This window comes from Salvelinus alpinus, chromosome 1 (assembly GCF_045679555.1).
Source record: "Salvelinus alpinus chromosome 1, SLU_Salpinus.1, whole genome shotgun sequence".
Lineage (NCBI taxonomy): Eukaryota > Metazoa > Chordata > Actinopteri > Salmoniformes > Salmonidae > Salvelinus > Salvelinus alpinus.
This window is the reverse complement of record NC_092086.1, coordinates 17,322,705-17,335,556: the sequence shown is the minus strand read 5'-3', so window position 1 is coordinate 17,335,556 and position 12,852 is coordinate 17,322,705. Positions and strand designations below refer to the sequence as shown.

Genomic DNA, 12,852 nt, shown 5'->3' with positions numbered 1-12,852 from the left:
AACGAGACAACATTAATAATACCATCAATAATACCAATAATGATATAAATCAGTCACACCAGTGTGTAATTCATTATGAAAACATTTACACATTTATACAGGCAGTTAAGAGAATACATAATTATAATGTAAAAAGTTATAATAAAGAACTACAATACCGTAGGCATTATAACAGACGTAATATTAATATCCTCTGTGTTATTTCTTCATTCAGATGAGCTTGCTGTGATTTGCCAACGTGAACTCAAATCTAATCTAAAGAAGAAGTTTCAATGTGTATTTGAGGGGATCGCTAAACAAGGAAACCCAATACTTCTCAATAAGATCTACACAGAGCTCTACATCACAGAGGGTGGAAAAGGAGAGGTCAATAATGAACATGAGCTGAGACAGATTGAGACAACAACTAGGAAACAAGCAAGACCAGAGACGGCAATCAAATGTAACGACATTTTTAAACCCTTAACTGGACAAGACAAACTTATCAGAACTGTGCTGACAAAGGGAGTTGCTGGCATTGGAAAAACAGTCTCTGTGCAGAAGTTCATTCTGGACTGGGCTGAAGGAAAAGCAAATCAGGATGTCCAATTTGTATTTTCATTCCCTTTTCGGGAGCTGAATTTGATGAAAGGGGAAAAACACACTTTGATTGAACTTCTCAATCACTTCTCAATGGAAACCAAAGAATCAAGAATAGCTGACTACGACAAGTACAAAGTTCTGTTCATCTTTGATGGTCTGGATGAGTGCCGACTGCCCCTAGACTTCCAGAAGAACAAGATCTGTTGTGACGTCACAAAGTCAACCTCAGTGGATGTTCTGCTGACAAATCTCATCAAGGGAAATCTGCTTCCCTCTGCGCTCCTCTGGATAACTACCCGACCTGCAGCAGCCAATAAGATCCCTTCAGGGTGTGTTGACCAGGTGACAGAGGTACGAGGGTTCAATGACCCACAGAAGGAGGAGTACTTCAGGAAGAGATTCAGTGATGAGGACCTGGCCAGCAGAATCATCTCACACATAAAGACATCAAGGAGCCTCCACATCATGTGCCACATTCCAGTCTTCTGTTGGATTTCTGCAATAGTCCTTGAACATATGCTGAATCATAAGAGAGAAGAGATGCCCAAGACTCTGACTGAGATGTACATACACCTTGTGGTGTTTCATACCAAACAGAAGAATGAAAAGTATCTTGGGAATGAAGAGACAGCTCCAAACTGTAATAAAGAGAGCATTATGTCACTGGGAAAACTGGCTTTTCAACAGCTTGTGAAGGGCAATCTGATTTTCTATGAAGAAGACCTGAAAGAGGCTGGCATTGATGTCAATGAAGCCTCAGTGTACTCAGGATTGTGCACACAGCTCTTTAAAGAGGAATGTGTGCTGTCCCAGGACAAGGTGTACTGCTTCGTGCATCTGAGCTTTCAGGAGTTTCTGGCTGCTGTATATGTGTTCCACATATTCATCAACAACAATGAAAATCTAATTGCCAAACCTCAATCAACGATTTGGAACTTGTTTGCACTGTTCAGAGACAAGCCTGAAGTTACTTTTTACAAGAGTGCTGTGGATAAAGCCTTACAAAGTGAGACGGGAAACCTGGACCTTTTCCTCCGCTTCCTTCTGGGCCTCTCACTGGAGTCCAATCAGAAGCACTTACGAGGTCTACTGACAAAGACAAGAAGCAGCTCACAGAGTCATGAAGAAACAGTCAAGTACATCAAGGAGAAGATCAGGGAGAATCCCTCTCCAGAGAGGTGCATCAATCTGTTCCACTGTCTGAATGAACTGAATGACCATTCTCTAGTGGAGGAGATCCAAAGCTACCTGAGATCAGGAAGTGTCTCAGACGCCAAACTGTCACCTTCACAGTGGTCAGCTCTGGTCTTTGTGTTGCTGACTTCAGAAAAGGATCTGGATGTGTTTGACCTGAAGAAATACTCCAGATCAGAGGAAGGTCTTTTGAGGCTGCTGCCAGTGGTCAAAGCTTCCAGAGCTGCTCTGTGAGTACATAAAACAACATTTAAGTACTAATCATCAGGAAGAAATATTCAGTCTTCAGGAAAATATGTGTTATTGAAAAACATATTGAATCATTGCATTGATGTTCACATTAGTATGACAATATGTACATTAATTTCTAGGAGACGGAACTTGAATCTATATATTGTTTGAGAGAATAAACCAAATTCATTTGCCATCGTCATTCTACACTACTCATGTTAAATTAAGTGTGTTTGTGAAATCATGATGATCTCTTTGTCAGGCTGTCAGGCTGTGGAGTCACAGAAAAAGGCTGTGCTTCTCTGGTCTCAGCTCTCAGTTCAAACCCCTCACACCTGAGAGAGCTGGATCTGAGTAACAATGACCTGAAGGATTCAGGAGTGAACCTGCTCTCTGCTGGACTGGGGAATCCCCACTGTAAACTGGAGACTCTGAGGTCAGTATTCCTGTAGTTGGTCAACAAGTGATAACTGTTCACCAGATCCACATGTGTTAGCATATGTGTTTGGACAGTGAAGCTTACAATTTAAAATTTGATGCTATGCTCCAGGATTTTGGATTTGAGATGGAATGTTTCATATTACTGGACAGTACAGAATGTCACGTTTTCTGGGGGCGTATTCATACATATCTGTTTTTACCACTTAGAAATGAAAGCGCTTTATGTATCTAGTTCTCCCAGTTGAAGAAGTCATAATTATTTGGACAATTCACAACTTTATAGTGTATAAAAGTTTAGTATTTGGTCCCATATGTCTTGCCTGCAGTGAGTGATTACATCAAGCTTGTGACTCTACAAACTTGTTGAATGCACTTTCTGTTGGTTTTGTTTTGGATTATATTTTTCCCAGTAAAACCGAATGATGAATAATGTCCTGTATGAAAATAATATGTTTATTAACACATCCACATTAATTTGCATGCTACCGGGATTTTGATTAATCATGAATTAATCTTGAATAATAACAACATGGGACCAAATACTAAACTTTTGACTACTTTAATACACTATCAGTGAATTAGTCAGAATACTTATGACTTCTAGACGCTGCGCACACAGGAGGAGGTTTAAAAAGACGGACACAAGTGCTGCTGTGGCCAAACATAATTGTTTGTTTGTTTTGTCATTGTCCTACAAACTGGGTGACGTAATGCACACTTGTTTGCGGTTAATTCACGAGTGACTGCGATGACAAGGACTTCTACTAACAGGGCATATATATTAATGCCATATGGTGCAGAAACTACATGGAAAAGGACAAAGTATGCAGCCCAGAGGACTATTGTGCTTGAGTTTAAGGCCATTCTATTTACCAAGGGAATTTGGAAACAACATATGTCCCCCTGAGTGGCAAGGCTACAAAAGCAGCATCCAGGGTGGCTGAGTGTGTTCACCAGTAACTGCAGCTGCCTCTACATTAGTTCTGGGAGATTTGAATCATTTTGAACTCTGAAATGCACTGCCTGGATTCCAACAATATGTTAAATACGGCACAGGGAATGACACAATTCTAGGCAAATGCTTACTCTGACCACAACACCGTCCAGCTGATTCCCAACTATCACTCTTCACTGAACAGGAGTAAGCTTGTCTCTCAAACTATCAATGTAGGACAGAGGACCACATAGATACATGCCAGGGTGTTATATATGCACTGACTGTTCCAGTCTTTCAGGACAACAATGTTAACACTGCTGCTGTAACAGACACAGACTACATGCAATTCAGCATTGACTCTGTCGTACCAAAAAAGACATACAAGTATACCCAAACAACAAAGAATGTATCACAAAATAAGTTAAAGACTGCAGTAACAGAATGAAGCCAGCATTCCAAAACAGAGACAATTTAGATTTGCGGACGGCCTAAAATGAGCTGAATAGTAAACAGAAGGAGGCACGGAATCAACATAGGGAGCAAGTGAAGTGATAACAAGCATGAAGTCTGCTGATAAATCAGTATATGCACCTAATGAACTTAACAAAGCAAAGTGATTTGATGTCAGATTCTTCTCAAGTGTATGGAGGTGTTCGCTTCAGTGGTCTGTGATTTTGATAAACAACAAATTAAACCCAAGTGTTGTCACAAGGTTTTTTAAGAGGATGTACACTAACAATCCCACAGGACCTGATGGAATATGCTCAAGAAGTTTGCAAGGAGCTTACACCAGTCTGCCATCCTCTTTCAACTACACATGACCCCCCCCCCCCCCCCCCTGCTGTGGAATAAAGAAATTATCACTCCAGCCCCCAATAAACATGCACTGTAGTGAATAATGACTTTAGACCAATCGCGCTCACATGCGTAGTAATGAAGTCCTTAGAGAAAATGATGATTGGAATCCTACGCACTAATTTCCAACAATCCCTAGCTTGTCCTAATTCACAATACGGTGGTACCACTACTTCCTTACCACCAGGATGCAGCAAGTCAGATTTAACTCTACACTCTCTGATGCCCTGACCACCAGCACGGGGGTGCCCCAGGGCTGCGTGAGTTCCCATGTCCTCTTCACGCTGTATACAAACAATTGCATCAGCAGGTACCCCAGCAATTACGTGGTAAAGTTCTCGGACGACACAGCTGTCTTCGGACTATTTAACAAAAGCTCTGACACCAATTGCTACAGGTCAGAGAAGAAAGAAAAGTCCATTGGGGACCACAGCCCCATAGTGGTACACGGGGAGAACAATGAGCAGGTGAATTCCTACAAGTACCAGGGGGTGTACATTGACAGTGGGCTGTGCTGGCCACCCATGTGGAAAGTGTGTGCTCACGCATCCAACAGCACTTTCACAGCACTTTCACTTCCTGCATGGACTCATGGTTTATGGAGTCAACCAGAAGATCATGCTCCGCTTTCATAGATCCACCATTGATTCAAGACTACGCTACGACATCATTACATGGTTTGGTAACCTGACACTGCAGCTCATTGTTACATGGTTTGGTAACCTGACACTGCAGCTCATTGTTACATGGTTTGGTAACCTGACACTGCAGCTCATTGTTACATGGTTTGGTAACTTGACACTGCTGCTCATTGTTACATGGTTTGGTAACCTGACACTGCATCTCATTGTTACATGGTTTGGTAACCTGACACTGCATCTCATTGTTACATGGTTTGGTAACCTGACACTGCATCTCATTGTTACATGGTTTGGTAACCTGACACTGCAGCTCATTGTTACATGGTTTGGTAACCTGACACTGCAGCTCATTGTTACATGGTTTGGTAACCTGACACTGCAGCTCATTGTTACATGGTTTGGTAACCTGACACTGCTGCTCATTGTTACATGGTTTGGTAACCTGACACTGCAAATATGATTAAACTTTTGAAAAAAATTGTGTTTGACCAGATACAGTGCTGATTCAATGGTAATTCACTGTAAACAATAATAAGTCAGATAAAAAAACGTATAAAACTACACCTTATGGAGCAACTCAGACTGTGAAGAGAAACCCAGGCACACACTCACACGTGCACACAAACTCTACACACACGTACATTTTAATATTGTTGTATGGTGGTATTGCAAATGTTGCTCTGTGGATAATATCTATGTAGTGGTCATGTGATGTGATGATGTAGTGGACCCCAGGAAGAGTAGCTGCTGCCTTGGCAGGAACTAATGGGGATCCATAATAAATACAAAATACAACTCATTGTTACATGGTTTGGTAACCTGACAGTACAGCTCATTGTTACATGGTTTGGTAACCTGACAGTACAGCTCATTGTTACATGGTTTGGTAACCTGACACTGCAGCTCATTGTTACATGGTTTGGTAACCTGACACTGCAGCTCATTGTTACATGGTTTGGTAACTTGACACTGCTGCTCATTGTTACTTGGTTTGGTAACCTGACACTGCAGCTCATTGTTACATGGTTTGGTAACCTGACACTGCAGCTCATTGTTACATGGTTTGGTAACTTGACACTGCTGCTCATTGTTACTTGGTTTGGTAACCTGACACTGCAGCTCATTGTTACATGGTTTGGTAACTTGACACTGCAGCTCATTGTTACATGGTTTGGTAACCTGACACTGCAGCTCAAATCCCAAATCCTGAGACTAACCAAGACAGCAGGGAAGATTATAGGCCTATTTGCAGACTGAACAACATTTGTTTGTAAAACGGCTCAACAGCGGGGGGGACATTAACATTTTAGTCATTTAGCAGACACTCTTATCCAGAGCAACTTACAATTAGCACATTCATCTTAAGATAGCTAGGTGGGACAACCACATATCACTGGCATAGTAAGTACACATCAGTTCAAGTCAGAGCTGGGGGGGTAGTCAAGTGCAAGTGTTGGTTCACAAGGTGAGGGGGCAGGGACTCTGCCATCATAGCTTCAGGAGGAAGCTGGTTTGTTGGACTGCCAGATGGTGAAGTGTGATTCATCACTCTAGAGAACGCATTTCCACTGCTCCAGAGGCCAATGGCGGCGAACTTTACACTACTACAGCCGACGCTTGGCATTTGCGCATGGTGATTTTAGGCTTGTGTGCGACTGCTCGGCCATGGAAACCCAATTTCATGAAGCTCCCAAAGAACAGTTATTGTGCTGACGTGGCTTCCAGAGGCAGTTTGGAACTTGATAGTGAGTGTTGCAACAGAGGACAGACCATTTTTCCATGCTACGCGCTTCAGCACACACCTATCCTTTTCTGTTAGCTTGTGCGTCCTACCATTTCGCGGCTGATCCATTTTTACTCCGAGACATTTCCACTTCACAATAACAGCACTTACAGTTGACCGGGGGCAGCTCTAGCATAGCAGAAACTTGACAAACTGACTTGTTGGAGAGGTGGAATTCTATGACGTTGTCACGTTAAGCCACTGAGCTCTTCAGTTAGGTCATTCTTCTGTCAATGTTTGTCTATGGAGATTGCATGGCTGTGTGCTCTATTTTTTTACAACTGTCAGCAACGGGTGTGGCAGAAATAACATGTATGCTGTATTTTATATTATTATTATAATATGAAATGCCGAATCCACTGATTTGAAGGGGTGTCCGCATTATTTTGTATATATAGTGTATGTATTTATGCATCTATGTGGAAGCAGCAGCACTCTGTATTGTCCAAGTAACATTTCCCTTCAGAGTAAAGAAAGTATATCATATCTTCAAATGGGGGAACTAGATACATAAAGTTCTATCATTTCTAAACGGTGAAACAGACAAATATAAGGTGAAACTATATTCTGTCACCTTATATATGAAACATTTGATCTCAAATTCAAAATGCTGGAGTATACAGAGAAATTTAAAATGTTAGCTTCACTGTCAAAATAGATATGGTGTGGACTGTATACTCAATACAATCTAAATCTGACACCTCAATGTCTGTCTTTTGACTGATACTGATTTTTAAACTGGTCTGGTCAGTCTACTCAAATATTTGTACTATACATGTTTCTATCTACAAGCAATACTTTGATAATTTATAATGATACAGCAGTTTATGAATCCATATGGCCTGTTTCAGGACACTGATATTTGACTTTACTTATTTTTTCTTTCACCACCAAAGAATAGCTGTTTAACTTTAAAAAAATAAATAATGTTTACTGTTTGCAGGCTGTCAGGCTGTCTAGTCACAGATGAAGGCTGTGCTTCTCTGGTCTCAGCTCTGAAATCAAACCCCTCACATCTGAGAGAGCTGGACCTGAGCTACAATCACCCAGGAGACTCAGGAGTCAGACTGCTCTCTGCTGGACTGGAGGATATACACTGTAAACTGGAGACTCTGAGGTCAGTATTCTTGAAGTTGGTAAACAAGTGATAACTGTTCACCAGATCCACATGTGTTTACCAGGCACACATAGTTCACACCATATGTGTTTGGACAGTGAATTTTACAGTTTTACATTTGGCACCATGGTCCAGCATTTTGGATTTGAGATAGAATGTTTCATATTAAGCGCCAGAACAGAATGTCACCTTTTTTTGGGGGGGGCGTATTCATACATATCTGTTTTACAGTATAGAAATGAAATAACGTTATGTATGTTTATTTTTTTTTATTTTACATTTATTTAACTAGGCAAGTCAGTTTTGAACAAATTCTTATTTTCAATGACGGCCTAGGAACAGCCTTGTTCAGAGGAAGAACGACAGATTTGTGCCTTGTCAGCTCGGGGATTCTTACTTGCACCTTTCGGTTACTAGCCCAACGCTCTAACCACTAGGCTACCTGCTGCCCCAATATGTATGTAGTTCTCCCATTTGAAGCAGTCGTAATTATTTGGACAAATTCACTCAGTGTATTAAAGTAGTCAAAGGTTTAGTATTTGGTCCCATATTCCTTGCCTGAAGGGATTACATCAAGCTTGTGACTCTACAAACTTGTTGAATGCATTTGCAGTTTGTTTTGGTTGTGTTTTGGATGATGTTTTTCCCAATAGACACTGAATGGTGAGTAATATCCTGTCATTTTGGAGTCACTTCACTTGTATTGTAAGTAAGAAACAAGAAGATGTTTCTGAACACTTTTACTTAATCATGGCATCATCAGAATTATTTTAGTAGTGTTTAGAAACATGTTATCTACTCACGTAGACAGAAAATTACTCCAGTCATCATCCCTCATTCAGTTACTATTGGCCAAAACATAACACAATCAAAACAAACTGAAAATTCAACCAATGAGTTTCAGTCACAAGCTTGATGTAGGAACATGGGGCCAAATACTAAACTTTTGACTACTTAAATTCAATTATAGTGTATTAATCTGAATACGTATGACTTTTCAAATGGTGGGTCTAGACACGTCAAGTGCTTTCCTTTCTAAACTGTGAAACAGACACGTATGAAAATACCCTCAAATAAAAGGTGACATTATATACTGTTACCTTATATATGAAACATTTGATCTCAAATCCAAAATGCTGTAATATAGAGCCAAATTTTAAATGTTAGCTTAACTGTCAAAATAGATATGGTGTGGACTGTACACTCAATACAATCTAAATCTGATACCTCACTGTCTGTCTTTTGACTGATACTGTTTTTTAAACTGGTCTGGTCAGTCTACTCAGATATTTGTACTATACATTTTTCTCTCTACGAGCAATACTTTGATACTTTTACATTTTTAATAATGATACATCTATTTGTGAATAGATATGGAATGTTTCAGGACACTGATGTGTCTGAAAACGTTGAAAAAATATACTGCCACTATTTTCACCACCAAAGAATAGGAATGTGATATTTTATGATTTGACTCTTTGTCAGGCTGTCACGCTGTCTAGTCACAGATGAAGGCTGTGCTTCTCTGGTCTCAGCTCTGGAGTCAAATCCCTCACACCTGAGAGAGCTGGATCTGAGTAACAATGACCTGAAGGATTCAGGAGTGAAGCTGCTTTCTGCTGGACTGGGGAATCCCCACTGTAAACTGGAGACTCTGAGGTCAGTATTCCTGTAGTTGGTCAACAAGTGATAACTGTTCACCAGATCCACATGTGTTTACCAGGCACACATAGTCCACATCATATGTGTTTGGACAGTGAAGTTACAGTTTTAAATGTGATGCTATGCTCCAGCATTTTGGATTTGAGATAAAATGTTTCATATTAGGCGACAGTACAGAATGTCACATTTTTGGTCGTGGGCGTATTCATACACATGTTTAGAAATGAAAGCATCATGTAGTTCTCCTATTTGAAGAAGTTATTTGGACAAATTCACTCAGTGTATGAAAGTAGTTAAAGGTTTAGTAATTGGTCCCATATTCCTTGCCTGAAGGGATTCCATCAAGCTTGTGACTCTACAAACTTGTTGGATGCATTTGCACTTTGTTTATGTTGTGTTTTGGATAATGTTTTTCCCAATAGTAACTGAGTGGTGAAAAATGTCCGATGTTATTTTGGAGTCACTTCACTTGTACTGAAGAATAGAAGATGTTTCTGAACACTTTTTCTTAATCATGGCAACATCAGGATTAATTTAGTAGTGTTTAGAAACATGTTATCTACTCACTTAAAAAGAAAATTACTCCAGTCATCATCCCTCATTCAGTTACTATTGGTCAAAACACAACCCAAAATACAACCAAAACAAACTGAAAATTCTATCAATGGGTTTGTGAGAAATCAAATCAAATTGTATTGATCACATACACATTTATTTAGCAGATGTTATTGCCGGTGTAGCGAAATGCTTGTGTTCCTAGTTCCAGCAGTGGTGTAATGTCTAACAATTCACAACAATACACACATCTAAAAGTAAAATAATGGAATTAAGAAATATCTAAATATTAGGATGAGCAATGTCGGAGTCTGGAGTGTGTGATGTAAAAACATTATGGACAGTATGTGGATAGAATATGCAGTACATCTGAAGAATACGTTGATATAATAGTTAATATACAGCAATAGTTAAATAGGATGGACTTGACTAGAGTACAATTTATGCAGTGCATTGAAAAAGTATTTGCCCCTTTTCTGATTTTCTCTACTTTTGCATATTGTTGATACTGAATGTTATCAGCTCTTCACCCAAAACCTGATATTAGATAAAGGGAATCTGAGTGAACAAATAACACAACAATACATACTTATTTAATTTATTTCATAAACAAAGATATGCAACACATAATGCCCCTGTGAAAACGTAATTGCACCCTTACACTCAACAACTGGTTGTACCACCTTCAGCTGCAATGACTAGTTGTTGATCCGACTCTCACATCTCTGTGGAGGGATTGTGGCCCGCTCTTGCATGCAGAACTGCTTTAACTCAGCGAACTTCTCATTTCAAGTCCTGCCACTACATCTGAATTAGGATTAGGTCTGGACTTTGACTAGGCCATTCCAAAACTTTAAATGTGTTGCTTTTTAGCCATTTTCATGCAGTCTTCATTGTATGTTTTGGATCATTGTCTTGCTGCATGACCCAGCTGTGCTTCAGCTCACAGATGGATGGCCTGACATTCTCCTGTAGAATTATCTGATACAGAACAGAATTCATGGTTCCTTCTATAAAGGCAAGTCGTCCAGGTCCTGAGGCAGCAAAGCCATGCCTGACATTCAGTATAAAAAATATGCAAAAATAGAGAAAATCAGAAAAGGGGTAAATAGAGATCCTTGATGATCTTCTGCGCCTTCCCGTGACACCGGATGCTGTAGCCATTGCATAACAGGAATATGGAACCAAATACAACTTTTGACTACTTTTATTACACTATAAGTTAATTTATCTGAATTCTTATTACTGCTGGAGTAGTCAGTATAGAGCACATTTAAAAATGTTAGCTTAACTGTCAAAATTGATATGGTGTGGGCTGTACTCAATACAATCTAAATATGATACCTCACTGTCTGTCTTTTGACTGATACTGCTTTTTAAACTGGTCTGGTCAGTCTACTCAAATATTTGTACTACACATGTTTCTATCTACAAGCAATACTTCGATAATATTACATTTTTAAGAATGATACATCTATCAATGAATAGATATGGCAGGTTTCAGGACACTGATGTATCTGAACATGTTGAAAAAATATATTGCCGCTATTTTCACCACCAAAGAATAGCAGTGTGATATCTAAAATTATTTTACTCTTTGCAGGCTGTCAGGCTGTCTAGTCACAGAGGAAGGCTGTGCTTCTCTGGTCTCAGCTCTGAGGTCAAACCCCTCACACCTGAGAGAGCTGGACCTGAGTAACAATGACCTGAAGGATTCAGGAACGAAGCTGCTCTCTGCTGGACTGGGGACTCCCCACTGCAAACTGGAGACTCTGAGGTCAGTATTCCTGTATTTGGTCAACAAGTTATTAATTGATCTCTATATTCACATGTATTTACCAGGCACACATAGTCCACACCACTGTTGGGACAGTGAGGCAGCAAAGCATCCCAAACCATCACACTACCACCACCATGCTGGACCGTTGGTATGAGTTTCTTACTGTGGAATGCAGTGTTTGCTTTTCACCAGGCATAATGGGATCCATGTAGTCCAAACAGTTATTATTTTGACTCATCTGTCCATAAAACATTTTTCCAAGTCTTGATGATCATCAAGGTGCTTCCAGGTGCCTTTCTAGCAAACTTGAATCAACTTTTTGATTGACATGGGAACTATTATATCTGGTGAAAACCATACACTATAAGGAATCAAGGTAAGACCCAAGTGCAGACTGTGTGAAGTAATAATTTTTATTGCAACCATAGGGGCAGTTAAACGACAGGTCAAGTCAGGCAGGGGCAGATTCTCCAGAGTAGAGGCCAAGGTACAGGACAGCAGGCAGGGACAGGCAGAGTGGACAGGTGGGCGGTTACAAGGTCAGGAGAGGCAAGGGTCAAAAACCAGGAGGACGAGAACAAGAGAGACTGTGGGAAAAGCAGGCGCTGAGACAAACGTTGGTAGGCTTGAACGAAAAGACGAACTGGCAACAGACAAACAGACAACACAGGTATAAGTACACAGGATAATGGGGAAGTTTTCCCACACCTGGAGGGGGGTGGAGTCATAAGGGTGAAACAGATCATACACTGCATTGTAAAGTTTTGGTTGAAGATCTGATAACATTCAGTATAAAAAAATATGCAAAAATAAAGATAATCAGAAAGGGCAAATACTTTTTCACGGCAATGTACATATGAAATGGGTAAAACATTATGTAAATGTTTTTAAAGTGTCCAGTGTTCCATGTCTATGTACATAGGGCAGCAGCATCTAAGGTGCATGGTAGAGCAACTGGGTGGTGGTCGGCTAGTGACAGTGACTAAGTTCAGTGCCGGGTACTGGGTGAAGGCTCACTAGTGATGGCCATTTAACAGTCTGATGGCCTTGAGATAAAAGCTGTTTTTCAGTCTC

At 40.2% G+C, this 12,852-nt stretch overlaps 1 protein-coding gene across 1 annotated transcript in view; it reads left to right on the top strand.

Moving 5' to 3' along the window:
- LOC139571038 (NLR family CARD domain-containing protein 3-like) overlaps positions 1 to 12,852 on the top strand; it is a 388,726-nt gene that overhangs the window by 38,629 nt on the left and 337,245 nt on the right. The window contains exons 6-9 of the mRNA XM_071393561.1: positions 215 to 2,006; positions 2,270 to 2,443; positions 7,608 to 7,781; positions 9,267 to 9,440. Coding sequence (XP_071249662.1) covers positions 215 to 2,006; positions 2,270 to 2,443; positions 7,608 to 7,781; positions 9,267 to 9,440 — 2,314 coding nt within the window. The remainder of the gene's footprint in view (positions 1 to 214; positions 2,007 to 2,269; positions 2,444 to 7,607; positions 7,782 to 9,266; positions 9,441 to 12,852) is intronic.